Here is a 21,285-nt window from a genome sequence, read left to right as displayed (position 1 = left end):
TGTAATCTGTTAAGTAGCCGCAAAAGCAAAAGTCTACTTTATAGATCTGCAGAACCCGTGGTGGCCAAGTTAGGTTAAACTCTGATATAAGTATAGGAACCATAACTTGAGCCTGAGGGTGATTGAGAAGATCAAGCAGAGAGAACACCAAGGGAGTGAAACATAAGTGTATTCCTTGAGATAACTGAAGCTCGAGAATTATTTTCTTGAGGTTGTAGCAAAACAACAAAATAAATAAGCCATTTATTTTGTGAAGTTAAACTACAAGTGTTCATAACTTAGTTTGTATCTTTCTCTACTAATATAATTAAATCTTTAATTGGTTGTTGAATTAAGATTTAAATTTATTAGTATTGCATTCAACCCCCCCTGGCAATATATTTGAGGACCAACAATCCTAATAAAGGTTTAATTATCAAATGGGTCACTTATTCCGACCCAATGTATCATCCGCATCACTGCAAAAAATTTGGTCTCATATAAACCACTCAACAGACTAACGGTTGCATTCCGTTAAATCAAATTAAAAAAGCTAACGGTAGCCGCTGAGGCGAAAAAGTAACGGATACTTTTGCTGACTGTGTATTCCACTTCACTTCATTCCCAGTATATATAAGTGTGTGTATCCGGCGTTTTAGACTTGTACTGAAATCTTTTTGGTGTTATTAATATAAAATCTTTTGTCACATTTTTTTTGTTTGATTTATTTACTTTTTAGTTTTATTAATAGAAAATCTTTTCTTTTTGTATTTGATTTATTTACTTTTTAGTTTTACTAGAATTGAAAAAATCAAGAGCTGCAAAATTTAAAAACAAGCATAAATACTTAAGTTTCAAAAGAACAAGCAAACGAGTAATGTTAAACATCATGGTTCCCTAGACCAAACATAAACATAATTTCTCTAAAAGATAATTAAAATCAGTGAACATCCACTGCAAAAGAGCAAACATAGTCTTCGTTGTCATCATCGAGGTCTAGTGCAGCCTCAGGTATATTTTTGAACTTGAATTGATGCTTCGTTTTAGTTTATTTGTTTAGTTTAAACTTATTTTATTTCTTCATCCACGGAAGCGTCATGTCACTTGAACTTAACGAAAAAAAAGTTCACTTTAACATCTATTTTGATTTGATTTAACGGCATGCAACCGTTAGTCTAATGAGTGGTTTATGTGAGACCAAAAATTTCACAGTGATGCGGATGATACATTGGACTAGAATAAGTGATCCAATTGATAATTAACCCATCCTTATAAATAACATTATTTTTTGTATTTTGGACGAAAATAATATATCCCAATATTTTGTACTCATTTTAAACTTGAACTTTATCAAATTAAGAATATTATATACAATGTTCCGTTACTATGGAAAATACAAGAAAAACCAATAATTTTGATTTGCCCCTAAACTATTATGTTTTTTAAGTTTTAACATATTACCAAAAAAAATGCATTGATTTTTATATAACAAATAATTAATAACAATATATGTTATATAACAATACAAACAATGAGTACAGATTATAGAAGGGGGGTTGAATACAATCTATCAAGATTTTCGACTTTCTTTTATTAAAACAGATTGTATTCAAACACAAGAGCAATATAAATAACTAAACAGAAATTAAGAACAAGGCATTTCAAAATTTCAGGTGGATTGTTTTGTCAACTTGAGGATTTTCTATTGAATAACCTCTCAATTAAAATATACTCGACTGCTTACAAAAAGATTAAAGAGCAAATTTTACAAAGCTCAGTTTCAAGCCTATCTTAGCTGCTATTCAATTCTTGATGTTTTTGATAGAATGAAATGAAACATTGCATTGCTTTTATATACTAATACAAACTATATATATTTATACTAGTATGAAAAATCATACACCTACTCCATTCTTTGCAAATACAAAAGTAGAATTTCTTGATCTTTGACTGAAGATATGGCAGTTAAAATTCTTGTTGCTTTGCTTAAAATGATAGGCTTCGAGATTCACAATATTTGACTAAACCTTTTATAGTTTTGCTTCAAAAACTGGTGCAACACCTTTCGCATCAACTCATGTGACTTTTGTCCTTTTTCTTAACTTATAACTGTTAATTGATAATTTGTAGAACCATCAACTAATACCAGAGTGAGTAGCCGTTGATGGTTTCTTGAGTATATCAATTGATACTCCATTTTGAGCATAGCTGTATGTTGATGAGTTGAGATAACAGTTGATGATGCTGTTATTCTTCATCTATTGATACTTCTGAATAGTAGTTGATTCTTCACTTCACATGTCTAGTTTACATGATTTGGAATATTTACAATTTATCACCCTAACTACACATCCGTTGATAAAACAATTGCTACAACAGTTGATCAACTAACACATATCAACTGCTAAAGATACTACATATTTTACAACACCTCATCATCCGTTGATGGGTAATCTGATCAATGGATACTACAATTAAGCATGCCTCTGTTGATCAGCTACATTTTTGATAACATAATACAAAATTAAAATAATTAAAGTGCTTCTACATCATCAAGCATTACATATTCCTAACAATATATGATTTAATATTATATATTATAAAAAATTCATGTTCGCAATGTATGGACAATGTTGCTATAATATTACAATACAACCATTAAAAACTATATAGTTGAATAAATTTTACATTTATGAATCATATTTATATTATTACAACATTAGTCATCAATACAAACAAGATTTTCAAGTTAGATCAAAACTTACCTCCATTTGTTTGAATGTTTAACTAGCAGAGACTCTTGGAACGATCGGAGTATAATTTTTAAGTTAGATCAAAAGCACACCTCTATTTGTGGTTGTGTGTTAGAGTCATGGTAATAGAGTCATGGTAATAGCAGATGAGTTGCTGCACTCCGATATTAGCATTAGCATGTAATTGTCTAATTGAGCTTAAATTATGATAATATAGTTTATAACTTGCTACTCTCTAGTATCAACATTATCATGTAATTGCCTAATCAGGCTTAAAAATTCATTGCTGAACTATTTATTTTCATGCCTATAATATGTATTTTGTATATTATTAATAAAAAATTAAATATTTAAATATAATAATTTCCTTTTTATTTTTTTACATCCTAATTAAAAGTTTTAGTAGTTTTAAATGTTTTTGTTATATTAATTTAATTTTATACACATGAATTTATTTCAAGAATAAATTTGTAATTTTCAAAATAATACCTTACATAAAGAATATTATATATTCTTAAATAAAATATTATAATTTTTGATTAAATTAAATAATTTATAGGAAAGTTAGGTAGCAAACTAGCCACCAATAAAATATACTCTTTCTGTTTCAATTTACATGTCCACTTTTAAAAATAAAATTTGTTTCAATTTAATTGTCCACTTCAATTTTCAATGTAAAGTTATATTTACAAAATCAATTCCACTTCACATATATATTTCTCAGATCATCTTCATTTCACATGTTATAATTATTTAATGCAATTAATTCATAAAGATTCATTTTTATTAAACTGCGTGATTTTTTAAGATGGATACTAATTTAAAATGAAGAGTGTACAATATACAGTAGAAAAGGAAAATATTAAAGAGATGGGTCGGGCTTAAATGGGTAGTTGTAGTAGTGATATAGCGGCCCAGTGGGATTGGCGAGGAGAGTGCGAGTCCGAGGCCACTCCGCCAACAATTAATTAAATCGATCTGACGGAGAGGTTTGGGGGTTTAGGGTTACATCTAGATAACAATACAGAAGAGCCTGAATCGGAGATTAGATGGGGCGTCGCCATTACAGAAGCAGCGACTCGTCAAGTGATGATGATGAATACAAGAAGAACAAGAGAGGTAGAGAAGACGATGAGCGAGTAGGGCGTAAACGATCTGATGATGTCGACAAGGAGGTGGTTGTGGAGAGAGATGCGACCAAACTTCCTGATGATTCTGAAATCAAGAGGAGAGGAGGTAGTAAGAGAGATAGAGAAATGGATAGAGATAGAGATAGAGATAGAGAAAGAGAGAGATATAGGGAGAGAGATGGAGAGCGGGAGAGAGATCGAGAGAGATATAGAGAGAGAGACGGAGATGGCCGCCGCCGCCGCCGGGATGCTGAGGAGGATGAGGATAGGAAACACGAAGATGATGATAAGAAGAATGGGCGACGAAGCAGCAGCACCAGAAGAAGCGACGATATCCGTGATAGATCTGGTCGTCGGAGTAGGCATTCTGATGTCGATGATGATTTGGAGGAAGGCCAGATTCGTAAGACATCAAAAAGTGATGATAATGGTGAGAAGAGGACGAGTAGGAAGGAGGACAGGAGAGATGATAATTCGAAACAGGAGACAACTAATGTCTTACCTCCCCCACCCCCTCTTGACAGTCGGACTGGCGGGGTTTATATTCCCCCTTTTAAGTTGGCTAGAATGCTTAACCAAGTGGAGGATAAGTCTAGTGTTGAGTATCAGAGATTGACTTGGGATGCCTTGAGGAAGAGTATTAATGGTCTTGTCAATAAAGTTAATGCTACAAACATCAAGAATATCATTCCTGAGCTATTTGCCGAGAATCTCATTAGAGGCAGAGGCTTATTTTGTCGTTCTTGTATCAAGTCTCAGATGGCTTCTCCTGGTTTCACTGATGTCTTTGCTGCACTTGTTGCTGTTGTCAACACTAAGTTTCCCCAAGTCGGTGATCTTCTTTTGAGAAGAATCATTCTTCAACTGCAAAGGGCCTATAAAAGGAATGACAAGGTACCAGCTCACTTCATTCTTTCTCACATACAACCAACTACATTCTCTCCCTCATTTATTTATTGCTTTTGTCTTGTTTTTTTTAGCCCCAATTACTAGCCGCCGTCAAGTTCATAGCACATCTTGTCAATCAACAAATAGTTCATGAGCTTGTAGCTCTGGAACTACTCACAACATTGTTGGAGAATCCTACTGATGACAGTGTAGAGGTTGCTGTTGGCTTTGTTACCCAATGTGGGTCAATCCTACAAGACCTCTGTCCCCGAGGTTTGCATGGTTAGTATCTAATCCCTCTATCCCTTATGTGCATTATATATTGTAGGCTTAATTATAGTATATCGGGTTTCTGCGGCAACAAAATATTCTAATAGTTTATTTATCCAATTGTTTTAGGTCAACTGTTATGTTGTAATTACAGGATACCCTTGAAGAGTCTTTTTGAGTGTAGTTTGTAGTGATAAAACAAATTATAAAGTGTAATTGATATAGAGTTTATTCTGAGCTACCCTAACCACCCTAGTTTTAGAGAATTTTGAGTGAACTTGATATTGCTGGAATTAACTTGAAATATATATAGCATTTGAGGTTTATATGACAGCCTTCTAGCATAATAAAGGCATGAATTGAGGTAGGTATTCTTTGTGGAGCTGTTAGTTTTATGTCGTTTGTTGCATAAGCTTTGTAGTTAATTAAGCAGGACACTACTCTTTCAAAGTAAAACAAGACTATCAGGTGCTTACTCCGTAATTTTTCCAGGTAAACTCTATATACATCAAGAATTCAAGATAGATGATGATGATGCTGAGCCTCATATTATATGTGTTATGTGATTAGGGGTGATCTATAAAGCCATTTATGCCCATGTGTTTTGTATGCATATTGGCTTTTGGTCTACCTAGCAAAATTTGTACAAGTTGCCTCACTAGTATACCTTTTTATGCTATGAAAGAAAATTAAAGAATGAACTTTAACAAATGAATAGTTGTTGCTGGACTGATTGCAATTAAATAATCCACAATGTTTGACCAATCTCTTTAATGTGGATAGAAATATTAATGGATGCTAGGGAGGGGTGGAGCGAATGCTTAAGGCGTTGCATACACTTAAAAGTGTAAAACTTCTGGCATAGTTTAGAATTATGTAATACTTTGTCGCAAAATTATAGGAGAAACACATGGAGCTAAAAGGGAAGAGTTAAAACAAATGAGTGCAAATATTTTATGAGCTGTATGAAGAAAATAATTAGGGAGAAATAATTAGAATGGGTACAGGAGTATTTCTATCTTAAGCTCTATCTAATTATGTAACTGAAGCTCTGATCTTCATTTTTGTTGTATTTATATATCTATTTATATTTTTTATGAAATTGAACTTTGTTGTCTTCAATTTCTGTCACAGATCATCATTTAGTATGTTGATTATTAAATCTTATAGAGCTAGTTGTCAAAACTAATGGGTAAGTTTTATCGTTTAATCCACCCAAATCTATGTTATATTAATCTACCCAAACCTATGTTTTATTTATTATCCTGCATCAATTATATTTCTAACAATGTTAGTAAATAGGTTCGCGCTCAGAGAGAACTAGTAGTTAAAATAGAACCATATAACCACTGAGGTTCTGCTGCAGAACCCTAAATTTTAACTAGATTTTTAGGATCTAAATTTATTTAAATACATGTTTTTTGCATCGTTGTTGGTGTTCAAAAATAATGTTATAAAATAAAATATAAACACAACACTTTTTGCATGTGCAGTTCTGTTGCAGGACCCTTATTAATAATAGAAAGGTTCTAAGGGTTCTTAGGCTAAGGGTTCTAAGAGGAACATGACTCTAGTAAATATAATATTATATATTATATAATATAATAGGTCATATAGGCTTAGACTTAGGGTATGCATTGGTAACCCTTGTTATTACATACCACAGCCCTGCTCCTTGCTTAACATCTATTTTTGTGTTGGAATGTTTTCTGGCTTGAGTGTCCTCTACCCCTTTTGCTTCAGTTTTGTTATTGGACTTGAAGTTCTTTATTTGTGTAGATTTACTATTAGATGCACTCATTTACACATTTAGGAAAAGCTGGCATAAAATTTAGGACACTGTATTTTACGGTTTGCAGTGTAGGTTTATAATATATTCTTCGTGAATTTTATGCAGGTATTTTTGAACGTTTCCGTGGAATATTACATGAAGGAGAGATTGACAAGCGGGTTCAGTTTTTGATCGAAGGTTTATTTGCCATACGTAAAGCCAAATTTCAGGTGCAATTTAATTAACCGCAATTTTGTTCTTTGTTTGCTGATAGTGTTATGCTGGTCAATTAATCATATGAAGTCTTTTTGCAAATGCAGGGTTACCCAGCTATCCGTCCGGAGCTAGACCTGGTTGAGCAAGAAGATCAACTGACCCATGAAATATCACTTTTAGATCAAATAGATCCTGAGATTGCTTTGGGTAACTACTTCTATTTTACTTTGTTTAGCTTTTTGGTTGACCTAATTTATAATGGACTCTAATACTTTTAGCATGCGCCTCAGATATTTTTAAGCCAGACCCACAATTTATTGAAAATGAACAACGATATGAAGAACTGAAGAAAAACCTGCTTGGAGAAGAGTCTGAAGATGAAGCCGACTCAGATGCAGCAACAGATGATGAAGAGGATGAAGATGATGAATCTGATGAAGAGCAAATGAGAATAAGAGATGAAACAGAAACAAATCTTGTGAATCTTAGAAGGACAATCTACCTAACAATAATGTCTAGTGTTGATTTTGAAGAAGCTGGTCATAAGCTTTTGAAAATTAAGCTAGAGCCTGGACAAGAGGTATCTTTATTAGCTATCATTGTTAGTTGAAGTTGCCTTATATATTTGTTTGATCACTATATGATGAAATGTGCTTAGCCCATAGTTTTTGGTGATTTTTCAACTCATAATTTATCAAATGAAACATGACACTAATGACACAACTTAACTTCTGCTTCTGTGTTTGTCCAAATAGCCCCTTAAGGTATACTCCCTCCGTCCCCCTCCATTCTTAACATTGGGGGACGGGGGCTCGGCACGCATTTTAAAGCTCTCATAAAATATAGTTTGATAAAAAAAAATTTCCTTCTGAATAAAAGTTTAATGTTTAAATTTTTATACAGACCATGAAATTTAAAAAAAAAAAAGTTGTAAACCTATACTTTATATACACCTTAAAATGCGTGTCAAGAAGTTGAAGAAAAGTGTTAGAAATGAGAGGGACAGAGGGAGTATTTCGTCAAGAAGTCAGGAAAAAATACATTAAAGTTGGTTTGCTTGAGTTTATATTGTTCGGTAATCATTGTTATATATGTTTGTAACTCTAAGTGCTTTGCGTTAAGCAACCTGCAAGTTAAAACCTGTCTTTTCTTAATAGAATTATTTTTCTTATGTATACAACATCCATAAACTTTACACAAAAGAGAATCAGGAGAAGAGCCTAAGAATTAAACTTAATGATTAGTCCTAGACTCCCTAGTAGGGCTGAGCATTCGGTCGGTTCGGTCCAGAACGGGACCGAACCGAAAGGACCGAAAACCGAATTTTTAAAATTTTCAGGACCGGACCGGACCGAAGTTTGCATATGGACCGAACCGAAATAATTTGGTCGGTCGGGTCCGGTCCGTCAAAACCGAACTTTTTCAAAATTCAAATTAGATCTGTACTATAAAGAAAACCAGCAAGCATGATTAACGGCCATCAACAGATATACTCTTTTGATCATTGGATGTGTCATCCAAATCAGGAATTACATTTTGGAAGAAACAAGTATAAGCTTTGTGAGGGAGTTACTTTGATTCTCTAAACCTGAGGGAATGACTTGTAGTGATGCTGCGACGGAGTTTGGCTGACGAGCAGTGCTGTGTGTTTCATATAGTTAGGGTTGAGAACATGAGGCGCGGCGCCGCTGGGTCTGGGGTACTAGCAGATAGGTATAGCATAGAGCAGATCAGGATATTAGGTATAGATAGAAATAGTATAATATATTAATATGTTATTTAATATATAAAATAAAATATTAATTATATATAAAAGTTCGGTCCATTCGGTCCAGAACTGAAATTTTTTGATGGGGACCGGACCGGACCGTATTTTATTTCGGTCCGGACCGAAATACTCGAACAGACCGAAATTTCAGAAAATTAGGACCGAACCGGACCGAAATTATTCGGTCCGGTCCGGTTTTTCGGTTTCGGTTCGGTTTTGCTCAGCCCTACTCCCTAGTTACATAACAAATATGCCATTTGTCCCGAAAAACATTTCAGTACCAGGTTATGGCTGTAATTTTCATGATTTATTATTTAGTCCTTTATAGTTTCTTACTGAAGGAATATTTTGTTCTTTTTTACTTTGTTCAGTGCTCATGTTTCTTAGGTTTTTTCTCGGTGTTCTAATTAGTGACCATTATTTGGTGTTTGTAACCCGTAAATTAAACACTTATTAAGTGTTATGTTACTTATGCAGATGGAGCTCTGCATTATGTTGCTAGAATGCTGCAGCCAAGAAAGAACTTATCTTCGTTATTATGGTCTTCTGGGTCAAAGATTTTGCCTGATCAACAAGATTCATCAAGAAAATTTTGAGAAATGCTTTGTGGAGCAATATTCAATGATTCACCGGCTTGAAACAAATAAGTTGCGTAATGTGGCAAAATTTTTTGCACATCTTCTTGGCACTGATGCTCTACCATGGCAGGCCCTAGCTTACATACGGCTGACTGAGGACGCGACTACTTCTTCGTCTCGTATTTTCATCAAGATACTTTTCCAGGTAAATTTTGAAAATTTGTAACAGTAGTGGAAGTGAATGCCTCCGAAACTAGTCTCCATTAATTTCCTGATTAAATTTTTTTGAAAGTTATCGACTTAATTTGCATCATCTCTTTAGGGTTAGTTGAAATATCATGGTATTTATTTTTTTTCCTTGCAATTATATATATATATTTTTTCATACAACATAATTCTACTTATTTTATACGGTTCAGGAATTATCAGAGCATCTAGGGATTCGCCTTTTGAATGAGAGGCTGAGTGATCCCACAATGCAGGACACTTTCGAGTCGATATTCCCGAGGGACAACCCCAAGAATACGAGATTCTCAATCAACTTTTTCACATCCATTGGGCTTGGTGGCATCACTGAAAACTTGAGAGAGTACTTAAAGAATATGCCTCGCCTTATAATGCAACAGCAGAAGCCAGTTTCCGAATCTGAAGACGACTCTGACACTAGTAGTGCTGATTCAGATGCATCTAGTTCTGAATCAGAATCGGGTTCATCAAGTGAAAGTGAAAGTGAAAGTGATGACAGACAAAAGAAGAAGCGGAGGAGACGATAGAACGCGATATATGTTTCCGGGATATGGAATGGAATATTGAGGTGATTAATATCTGTTTTAAACCTGGTACTTGATTAAATCATTTGCAAAGTCAGGCCATCTCATGGCACATTGGAGAGTAATCTCATATAAGAGATGGTTAGATGAAAAGACGATGACTGTTGTCCACCTCAGTTTCTATTTCTGGGTAACTTGTAAGCGGTGGGATCCCCTGCATAGCATATGCAGTCTGAAGTAGATGTTCTGGCATGGAATCTCCTGGCCCCATTAAGTGAAACAAATGTATGTTTTGTGTTGATGCTTGCAGCAGTCTGTTAGTTTAAGGGGTTATTTTCTTATACATCAGAGTCTGCTTTATTTTTTAACACCCTTCGGAAGTTGCTTGAATGTGTTTTTATTTAAGTTTATGACCTAGGGTGTATAACTGATTAAGACATGTCAATGTTCAGTGAGTATTTATATTATATGCGTACTGAAGTTTAGGTTTATTTGATCCTAATATTGTGTTTGAGTTGTTGACTCTGTTGTCCAACTAAATTTTAACCGCAATTGAAATTAAGATGATGCTGAATTATGTGGTCGTTTGACTAGCTTTATTTTTCAGAAATAAGGGTTTATTTGATTATTTCTGGAAAAAAAGTATATAGAATTCTATTGAAATAAGCAATTATTTAATTCTAAATAACAAATATATGATGCCTCCTTAATATTTGTATCTAAAAATATGCCCTTAAATTTTGAGTAGAAGAGCTTATCTAAACGGCCCCTGTGCCAAGCAAAATTTGTTAACCATATTTGCTGAATGTGTGTAGTGAAGTCAGTTGGTCACAACTCACAAAGTAAAAATTAACAATTATCAAGCCATGGCGCCGTGATATTTGGTGGGTGGCGCCCACTTCTAGAGTTTTAAGTTAGAAGCACTTATTTGTACCCTTTGTGTAAAAAGTCGAGAAACACTTATAAAAAGCTAGGATTCCTCATTTTTGTTTCATGACATCTACTTTTTTCTTAAACACATTAATCACTTATTAGTTTTAACTAAATTCTAATTTCTATTTCACATTTTTTACTTTAAGTAAAAAGTATTTTATTTTAAACTCACCCAACCTCAATATATTTTGCTGAGAAGCTGATGTAAAAAGAGTCAAATAATTGATTAACACGTGAAGGGTGGGAATGAATAAGATTCGTGCGTGGGGTATAATTGCCCAGCAGGCCGGAGACCGAGTACAAATTAAAATGATGCTTCTCCATCTGTGATGGTGATATTTTGGTTGATGTAGTGATCGGGCAGAAGTTAGAGCCTTCAATACCCACACGACAGATACAGTAAGAAATGGAACATAAAAACATACCTCGGCCGACGTTAATGTCATGCAGTAACACATGCAACAAAAAAAAACAGGAAAATTGTACATAGTAATAATATTGGGGGAAGCGTAAGAACCAATAAATATGCACAATAATACTAATATTTTGAAAAGTATGAGACCAATAAAATGTAAATAATCTCAGAAATAAGTATTTTGGCAAGTGAAAATTTTCAAAGTATTGAAATTTTTTCAATTAATTCTTGATTAAATTTTAAAATATATTTTATCGATTCTACTCCGATTTTGTCTAAAATTTCTCAATTTATCAAAAAACTCTGGATAAATTTTGAATAAAGAGGATTATACTTAGATTTATTTATACCCAATAAAGTATAATTGTATTGATTTAAGATGTTTGATATCGTTAACTTGTTACCATTCTTATAAAATCGTTATTGATGCTCTCAGAAAATGATGATGGCTCTTTTCATGTTCAATGAGGATTGTGATTTATAATGCATGGGATATGTACCCTAATCTTGTAAATATTAACCAAATTGCCATTATTTTTATTGATTTTGTTAAAAACAATTAGTACTTGATCAATGATCTTAAGAAGGGTTTCTCAATTTTTCGATAGTATGACTTTCTCTGCAACTTCAGTCTAACTCTATGTATAAAGTACATTGTGGGTTTAGACATGATTGTGAATGAAATCCTGTCCAAAAATAAATAGATCACGAGTCATAACACAATGATGTCGTGACGATCATTATCTTAATAATTTATAAAATTTAAGATCTTAATAAGTGTGATAAATCGGAGGGAATATATATGATCAGGGATTAAAACCATTAGATTTTAATAATTTAAAAAATTTCAAAGAAATTATTTGAAGGTTTTAGTTTGAGTATATTGAAAACACATTATTCACAAATCGAGTGTTCACCAACCATCTCCAAGACTCCAACTACCCTTCTTAATATCTCTCACTCCTGTATCCATTTCCCTTTCCATGGTATAATTGCAAAATGGAAGCCACAGCCGCAGCTCATCTCGTGTCTTGTTCTGTATCTAGCCGGAGCAATAATGCCAACACAAGGCGAGGAGCACGAACAAGAAGCCCTCCTCAAATTCATTTCTTCCACACCTCAATTCACAAGAAAAGATTCATCAACAAGTGCGCATTAAGTAGCGATTCTGACCAGGGTTTAGCTTTCACCAAAGGAAGCAGCATGTAAGAAAGAAGCTCAATTATAAGCACTTATGTTATCAAAATTGTATTTCTCATTAAACTTATTCGTTTTAAAAAATTGTCAGTGTGATACCAGCGGAAGCGGAAGCTAGCTATGACATAGCGCCCAGTGTCCAGACCGAGCTCATAATGCTTTCTTTGCCCGCTATCGCGGGCCAAGCAATTGAACCACTGGCTCAACTCATGGAGACTGCTTATATTGGGAGACTAGGTATTGCTCTGTGTCACATTACATCAAATGGATGCTAGTTTGTGCAACGATTCTACGGGGTATATTGTTAAACAAACAATTGCATTGCAAGCCAAGACAATATTATTCTTTTCATTTATCTAAAAAGGGTTGATACCATTCATAAAAAATGTGCGAAACTCAATATATAATACTTTAAGAATTTCGACTAACGATAGAGTGATATTTTTGATATTTTTTTTTTGGAGTGACTCATTTGATTCAATTTTGTAATTAGTGATTCATTTGATACATTTAGACGCAGTAAGTGACCTACTTGATAATTAACCTTATCTAAAAATTGCTACATTCATAGACTCGAAATTTCAGAACAAGATTCATCTACATGACATTGTTCGTTTTATCCTTTTATATGTACTCTATATCATGGCTATGTACGCTTCTTTTGTTTTCGCCAACCATATTGGAAGAGAAAAGTCAAGGAACTACTCAAGCTACATCACTATATCAACTGTGCTTTTTATAAGAAACTAAGAGCAAGCTTCTTGTTTAATTTTGTGTGGTAAGTCTCTTATAAAACAACATTGACACCAGCAATAACGGCATGCTTCAAAAAAAAAAATCGGTAAAGGGTTAGCTTCTAAATTTGAATTTAGATTTTTTTACAAGTGAGATTCATTTTAGCTTATTTTTATGCTTTCTGTTTATAGGATCCCTGGAATTGGCTTCAGCTGGGGTTTCAATATCAATATTTAACATAATATCCAAAGTATTCAATATTCCTCTTCTTAGTGTTGCCACTTCATTTGTTGCTGAAGACATTTCTAAGCATTCAACCCAAGGTTTTAGCTCAGGTAAATGTGGTCCAGTCTTTTTTCTAAATAACTGCTTAAGAATAAGGGAATAGATATTACTGTATGGAGGGTCAAACAATAAGACTTGAAGTTGTTTGACAGCTGAGAGGATGCAGTTGCCCTCCGTTTCTACTGCATTAGTGTTATCTATTGGAATTGGTCTACTTGAGGCCACAGCATTATATTTCGGATCTGGGACGTTTCTTAGCATCATGGGCATATCAACTGTAAGTAGCAATTTAGAAGAAAAGTTATTATAACTAACCTATGTTTACTTTCTCCATGCTTATCTGCTTCAACTTATTATGTGATTAAGTGTTCTCATTTATATAAGTTTAACATGGTCTCCTCTGATTTAGTGGGTGGTTTTGATTGATTAACCATGATGCTGTGGACAGGCATCACCAATGCGAATTTCAGCACATCACTTTCTTCAACTTAGAGCACTTGGTTGCCCAGCTGTTGTGCTTTCTCTGGCTATTCAGGGCATCTTTCGTGGTTTCAAAGACACGGAGACTCCTGTGAAATGTCTTGGCAAGTATTTTGAATGACATTTTCCCAATATATGAATCTTTATTCGTTTCCAATCATGTTAACTTATCATCCCATAAATTTAACCTAACATAACTTGTTGCCAGTTCTTTTCTGTATAATTCATCTTTGAACAACCATGCGTCCTAAGTAAATATCAATTAATTATATTAACAAAGCAAGAGGTCTCGTACTTCAGCAAAGTAGAATAATATGCAGTTGCACGCGTATTAGTAAATTCCCATGAAGGTAATGCTAAGTACCTTAAATAAATGCAATTATTAATATTTAAGATGATTTAGGTTGTAGGCCATTATATCAGCCCATTACCTTAGCACTAGATTATCATTACTGTGTCATACTTAGGAGCTAAGTTTTTTTTTTTTAAAGCTTGGTCTCTCTTTTGCAAGACGCCAAGATGCCCAAGACACATGACTTACATACAAACAATACAACTTCAGTCCCTTGTCTCATTATTTTATTGCTGATTCCCCTCTTTCGAAGTTCAGAATAAATATAGATATATAGAGTTCCACTCTACTGAGAATTGAGAACTGATATGTATAACGGATACCGGTGACATGGACTTTACGTGTTTATTTATCTCTATTTGGTCTTGTGCTAGTATCTTATCAGCTTATATTTGGGATGTTGTGTGTAATATATATCCCAAATTGTAAGGCTGCCCAAAAGTGAAGGGGTGGCAATATCAGACACGACCCGAAACCCGACACGAACCCGACCCAACCCGAAACCCGATTTACTGAGACGAAAACCCAAAAGTGACCCGAAAATACCTGACGGACCCGAAATAGACCCGAAATGACCCGAAATGAGAATTTCATTTGTAATAACTTCAATTTTTAGTTTTATTCTATTTTAAGTGATTTTAGCTTGACCTGAAATCGACCCGATTGCTGATACGAACACGACCCGTTACCCGAAATTGCCAACCAAGACAAAATGCATATTTAGTGCCTTGGGTTTGTTGGATTTGAATTAATTTGTAATGCAGGGTGTTGTATATACCTCTTCAATGAGTACAGGTACTCCTTTAAGTGATGGTAAGACCAGATCTAGGAAGGCATTTGCCCATAAATTTGATGGTATTTTGTTGGAATTTGATGGAATCATGTACTCTGGCATTTAGATGATTAAATACATAAATGGGTGAAGAGCTATACATTCAGTCAATCCTTTGGGTAAAAGAGCTAAGCATATATTTAATCCATGGAAAAAGGTTGGGGGCATATACTGGGGGTAATTTGTTTAAATCTTTGGCTGTTCAAGTATGTTAAACTGCAATATTTCAGGCTCTTTGGTAAAGGTAGTGGTATAGTAATAAATGACTATCTCCCCAGAAGTAAATATCCAACTTTGTTGCTGGATTAATTACCTTTGATTCATTACCCACCCCCATGCCCCCACCCCACCCCACCCCACCCCCCACTCCCCCAATAGTTACTAAGCATACGCATGTCTAACTTACATATCTGCTTTCTGGTTATATTAAATGAAGCAAAAAATGAGTGTGCAGGTCTTGGAAATATGGCAGCAGTTTTCCTTTTCCCTATACTGATGTACGTATTTCACTTAGGAGTAACTGGTGCGGCCATATCCTCAATTTTATCGCAGTACGTGCTGTTATGTTCACTCATTTATGCTAATGTGATTGTGGCTACTTTTATTAGGCTGATATACCTGCAATTGATACAATTCCCATAAATATTCTCAGATATATAGTGACACTTTCCATGATATGGCATCTTAATAAGCGAACTGTACTGGTACCGAATTTGGAAAAATTGCAGTTTGGTGGCTATCTAAAATCAGGCAAGTGTTTTGTAAATGAATCTTTACTTGTTATTGGCCAAATTTGGTATACAAGATAAACACTGCATTGCATTTCCATAGCCGGTGCATGAGGTTATTTACTATTAAGTTTGTGTTGGTTAGTGATTTGATGCTAGTTCCTGCTGATCTGCTTATAATTGCAGATTTTAAAACTTGTTAATATTTTCTTATTTGCTCGAAAAATTTACCGCAGACTATGTTATTTAGCCAACTCTTCTGAAAGCACAATTTGTAAAGATTAATCTAAACAGTATATCATATGCATCTGAGGACTATATAGCAGATATGGGTTTCCATTTTGTTCCTGCATTGGCATTTAAAAATTGAAACTCTACATCTTGTAACCCGTCAGGAAGCATACTTATACTTCAAATTAGTACATAGTTTTTTACCAATAAAAAGAAAAAGCTATCCAGTTATTGTATGTCCCATGTATTTATCCTTATTGTCTATACACTTTCACACCAATGACCTGGCAACGTCCTCTTACAATTGTTTTTTTTCCAGGTGGTTTTCTTCTTGGAAGAACTCTTGCTGCTGTTATGACTGTTACTTTAAGTACGTCAATGGCTGCTCGTCAAGGACCATTGTCCATGGCTGCTCATCAGATTATCCTGCAAGTATGGTTGTCTGCGTCTCTCCTTGCAGATGCCCAATCTTCATCTAGTCAGGTAGCAATATGTTTTAATTGAATTAACATCACCATTAGATATTAAGGTCTGTGGCATGCTATCTTACTCATTTTTTATTCCTAGAATATTTAATATATGGAGATCAAGGTAGGTTTTTGTGATTAGTCTATAACGAGAACCAATCTATACTCTAAACAAGGGTGGGGCTATAAATACCTATATAGTATCTATGTGCATGACCTTCAGTGTCCTTGTTCAACAGCAATAATGATTCTTAATGTATAAGATTTTTTCTAAGAAGCTGAGATATGCAACACCTAAACTTATTATATATACTTGTGGATCAAGAAAGTTTTCAACTGGAATCTTCTTCTAGGTTATGCTCTTTAGTATGTATTGTCACTCAGACTACTCCGATTGAAGATTTCACAATAGCTTTTTGTTTTTGAGTTCATGCCATGCCATGTCAATTACGATAGCTAAGCTGTTTATATGTATGTAATGTTTTTTAATATTATATCTAATTTGAATTGTATCTTTAGGCTCTTATTGCAAGTTCATTTGCAAAAGGGGACTACAGCAGAGTTAGAGAGATAACTTACATTAGCATAAAGGTAAATTAACATTCCTCTCCCATTTTGTCGCTTCTCTTATGTTAATCTTTTTTCTAATTTGAATCCTAAACTTCCTTCCACCGCAAAGGAATTCTTCTTGGGGAATATTAGATAATGTAACAATCCCCTTTTTGGAAGTTGGGAAATAATAGACATTTTTTTGTTCTTTTATTTTTTGTGCAGTTCTATGTTATTAGTTATACTTTTAACTGATATCAATTTTAACCCAGGCAGGACTATTTACTGGCATCATGTTAGCTATCATCTTGAGCTTGTCATTTGGTTCGTTAGCTACTTTATTCACCAAGGATGCAGAAGTGCTAAACATTGTTAGATCTGGGTTATTGGTAAGTATGTATATGCAGCATGTATAGGGTCCATTGTGAATATCTATTTGATTATGTTGTATCTATGTTTTCACAGTTTATCAGTGCCAGTCAGCCTATCACTGCTCTTGCTTATATTTTTGATGGTCTCCACTATGGTATATCAGATTTCATGTTTGCTGCTTGCTCAATGGTAAATTTCACCTCTCACTCAGTAATTTTTTAAATTTGTGTGCTACACTGCATACTAACCTATTATTGATATATAATTTTTTTTCTATAGATGGTTGTTGGGGCATTGTCATCAGCATTTCTGCTATGGGCCCCTCCACTAATTGGTCTTTCAGGAGTTTGGTCAGGTTTGACCCTCTTTATGGCCTTGCGCACTGTGGCTGGTTTAATGAGGTATATACTCTAGCTATGTTAAAATTTTATCTGAAACTTAGCGTGGAGATATTCTATATATGCATCCCATGAATCCTCTTTTTCTACATCTAATTATTTATCTGAATCCTCGCTTTGAGGAGATTATCTTTTCATTCATCCCAGGAATCCTCCTTTGTATCATGTAGGCAAAGATTTACAACTCCTCACTTTGCAACTAAAATAAAATAGAATCTTATAACTGTAAAAAATAATCATAATGGCAGAACACTTAAAAACTACATAGTATTACTTCAAATCAACCGAGTTAGGTTGGTTATGATATTTCAGTAATTTTGTGTGTTCTTGGATCGAACCCAGACGTCATAGGTTTTGTGTGTTCTTGCATTTAAATTGATTTTGTTGTTAATCTTTAAACATTTTTTTGATTATGTCATTGTATATTAGTTTGAATGTATGTAAAATTTTCCTTTACAATCTTAAAAAATAGGGGCACCATTTTCAAAAATCATCTACGTCACCCAAATCTCTAGGGCCGGCCTAGAAAGACAAAATGATCCAATTAAGCCCTCGTCCTATTACTTTAATGTTTTAGGATGGCGGTAACTTAGCAAAATATATTTATGTCAATTTTCCTAGTACCGGCCTCTTCATATATGTATTTTTTTAGCAGAAAAGCTTCGTAAATAACCCGCATTCTGTTTTTGATTTGTTAATGTAAATTTCTGACTTCCATAATATTTTTTTGTCAGACTATCTTCAAAGAATGGCCCCTGGTGGTTCTTGCAGGACGTTCACGGAACTGAGGTTTGTTTTATGGTGTTCTATGTAGCCCAAGAATAACATTAGTCTAGTTTGCTTGATCCTCGTGCTATACTTCATGGACACTTGCGCGGCCTTAAGAGCACATGTTTAATCTGTTTAAAGCTTGTTTGAACACTTTCTTGTAGGTTGCTGTTTGACACAAGGACATTGGTTGTTTGGATCATTGACAACTGCATTTCTGCTCAGTAACTAGTACTGGTATATATATAATTTTGGCTTAAATATGTATTAGGGCCCGGAATTATTACTTATTTTTGTCAGTCGAGTGTACTCTAGAATTCTAGATTGTGTAATATGTTCTTGTTTTATTGCTTTGCAGCTTGTTTTAAATAGATGGATGATTCTTTTCATTGGGCCTTCAGCCCAAGAGAAGCCCATCAAGACTAAACCCAGAAGCCACAGTCCGTGCCAAGCACATGAGCATGCAGGAAAAAACCAATATAAATAGCATAGAAGTAGATCTAGAGCCTGTTTGTCCCGGCTTTAAGCTGTTTCTAACTTTAAGCTGAAAAATGGGGTTTGGCTGGGCTTTTAAGCCTCATTTTAAGCACTTCTTTTAACTTGCCAAACGGTACACAAATAAGTTGAAGCCGCTTCTCTTCCAAATAAGCCATTAGCTCAGGGGGGCTTTTAAGCCTCATTTTAAGCACTTCTTTTAACTTGCCAAACGGTACATAAATAAGTTGAAGCCACTTCTCTTCCAAATAAGCCATAAGCTCGGTTTGCCAAACACTCACATTCTGTCTGTGTAGTAAGTCAGAAGTCGGCTTAAAGTCAGTAATAAGCCAGAAGCTGACTTATTTTTATTATTATATTTTTAATAACCCAGAAGCTGTAAATAAGTCAAAATTATCTAAACAGACAATTTAAACTCCCAGCTTATCAGATAAGTCAAGTCATAAGTCATGTTAAGTCATAAGCCATAAACTCAGCCAAACGGGCTCCTGGAAAGGGGTTGAAAACTTGAGGATTATGCCCTCGGTAACAGACAGCATATTCATTCTCTCTAGTCTAACACTTTTGTTATTCTGGTGTAAATTTGAGCTTATCAGTACTCTAAATTTATTTTAAAGTGCACAAAATGATGTTGTGAGAATTATGTTATTGCAAATACATAAGATTATTCTTTATTTTATAGTTTCTTTCCGGGAAGGGGAGGCGTGAATGATTGTTTTAACTTTACTCTATCAAATGATTATTTTAGTGTTTACTCTATCATATGATCTTTACACGTACATTCTAAAAAAATGGCCCTTGTATTAGGGCCATTTTTTTACTTGGGAGAAAAATTACTTGGTTGCTTACTTGGTTGTTTTTACTGAAATTTTGAAAATGCAATCCCAAGTAAAATTACTTGGTTGCTTACAAAGATGAAATTTCAGGTGGGTTGTTTTTCTCCACCTGGAGGATCTTTTATATTTAAGGACCTCCCAAGTAAAGTTACTTGGTTGTCTTTATATAGCATTCAGTATTTCTCCAACTTTGTTAGAGATGCTCATACAGATAAATAAAACTTCACCAGCTCTGTTTCTGAATGTTTCTATGGGACGAATTTCTTGTATATGTCAGACTGTAACTGCTAAAGCCGTCCTTGATATATAGACACTAAGGATGACAATATTGATTTGGATATTACCTGGGACAGCTCCTGAATCAGTTATATCAGCACTCTTGAGGAGTCCGGTGATAGTAGTAATGGCTTGGCATCTTATGAAATTATCAATGCCAGTAATATTGATCCAAATGATGGAGAAAAGACAGATCAAACCTCACTAAATAAAGATGCTAGCATGGTTCAAGAGTTTCTTGTTTTCTAACCCCTAGGACATCGGTGTACAAAATCCTCAAGTTGATTATCGAAGAACCTGCTACCTGAACCTGAACCTGGGTCTAATGTTACAGATGAGACCCATGAGAGAAGCTAGTTTCTGGAGAGTACAGGATTAACGTCTCGCTGAAGAATTTGAGATTTGGGCATCAAGGATTGTCCAAGTGAAGTAATGATGATACTTTACCTTTGCAACATCAAGTTTAAGCAGTTACTCAGTTTTACTGCAATACACTTGCGATGCAATTCAGACGATGTTATCTGATATATACTCAGCAATATTGTTACTGATGAATAGGAAAACTTGAAAGTCGAGACTTAATCATGTTCCTCAACTATCAAGAGATTTTTTAATCGATTTGTGAATACACAGCAAGAAAAGAGGAGCCATGAAGTTGTAATCGATTTGTGAATACACAGCAAGAAAAGAGGAGCCATGAAGTTGAAAGAGGTGTTGAAGAAGGGGAAATATATTTGGAAAACTAGCATTCAGAATTAGGGGCTTTCTGGTTATGTTTATTTTTCTGTCTTTTTTCTGAGAGCAAGTTAATTG

The 21,285-nt window shown here is 34.4% G+C and overlaps 2 protein-coding genes across 2 annotated transcripts; both read left to right on the top strand.

Annotated features, from left to right (window-relative positions):
• The first annotated feature begins 3,627 nt into the window (after positions 1 to 3,627).
• Positions 3,628 to 10,614, top strand: LOC108214655 (uncharacterized). The gene is made up of 7 exons (XM_017386782.2): positions 3,628 to 4,756; positions 4,843 to 5,032; positions 6,918 to 7,021; positions 7,112 to 7,214; positions 7,298 to 7,587; positions 9,253 to 9,558; positions 9,773 to 10,614. The coding sequence occupies exons 1-7, from the start codon at positions 3,782 to 3,784 to the stop codon at positions 10,124 to 10,126; spliced, it is 2,322 nt and encodes a 773-aa protein (XP_017242271.1). The 5' UTR covers positions 3,628 to 3,781; the 3' UTR covers positions 10,127 to 10,614.
• Positions 10,615 to 12,366: 1,752 nt separating this feature from the next.
• Positions 12,367 to 20,081, top strand: LOC108210402 (protein DETOXIFICATION 45, chloroplastic). The gene is made up of 15 exons (XM_017381666.2): positions 12,367 to 12,676; positions 12,760 to 12,905; positions 13,595 to 13,738; positions 13,841 to 13,965; positions 14,137 to 14,272; positions 15,807 to 15,903; positions 16,005 to 16,102; positions 16,631 to 16,794; positions 17,298 to 17,369; positions 17,600 to 17,716; positions 17,793 to 17,888; positions 17,979 to 18,100; positions 18,832 to 18,886; positions 19,030 to 19,102; positions 19,224 to 20,081. The coding sequence occupies exons 1-14, from the start codon at positions 12,471 to 12,473 to the stop codon at positions 19,039 to 19,041; spliced, it is 1,590 nt and encodes a 529-aa protein (XP_017237155.1). The 5' UTR covers positions 12,367 to 12,470; the 3' UTR covers positions 19,042 to 19,102; positions 19,224 to 20,081.
• Positions 20,082 to 21,285: the final 1,204 nt, after the last annotated feature.

The sequence above is a fragment of the Daucus carota genome, chromosome 3 (assembly GCF_001625215.2).
Source record: "Daucus carota subsp. sativus chromosome 3, DH1 v3.0, whole genome shotgun sequence".
In the NCBI taxonomy this organism is placed as follows: Eukaryota; Viridiplantae; Streptophyta; class Magnoliopsida; order Apiales; family Apiaceae; genus Daucus; species Daucus carota.
This window is presented reverse-complemented; position numbering and strand designations above follow the sequence as displayed.

Excerpts from the sequence above, each read along its gene's own strand:
- LOC108210402 (XM_017381666.2), top strand. The coding sequence starts at position 12,471 with ATGGAAGCCACAGCCGCAGCTCATCTCGTGTCTTGTTCTGTATCTAGC. Across the intron at positions 13,739-13,840 it reads AACCCAAGGTTTTAGCTCAG|CTGAGAGGATGCAGTTGCCC; the intron begins GTAAATGTGGTC and ends GTTGTTTGACAG. Across the intron at positions 15,904-16,004 it reads ATATCCTCAATTTTATCGCA|ATATATAGTGACACTTTCCA; the intron begins GTACGTGCTGTT and ends AAATATTCTCAG.
- LOC108214655 (XM_017386782.2), top strand. The coding sequence starts at position 3,782 with ATGGGGCGTCGCCATTACAGAAGCAGCGACTCGTCAAGTGATGATGAT. Across the intron at positions 4,757-4,842 it reads CCTATAAAAGGAATGACAAG|CCCCAATTACTAGCCGCCGT; the intron begins GTACCAGCTCAC and ends TGTTTTTTTTAG. Across the intron at positions 9,559-9,772 it reads TCATCAAGATACTTTTCCAG|GAATTATCAGAGCATCTAGG; the intron begins GTAAATTTTGAA and ends TATACGGTTCAG.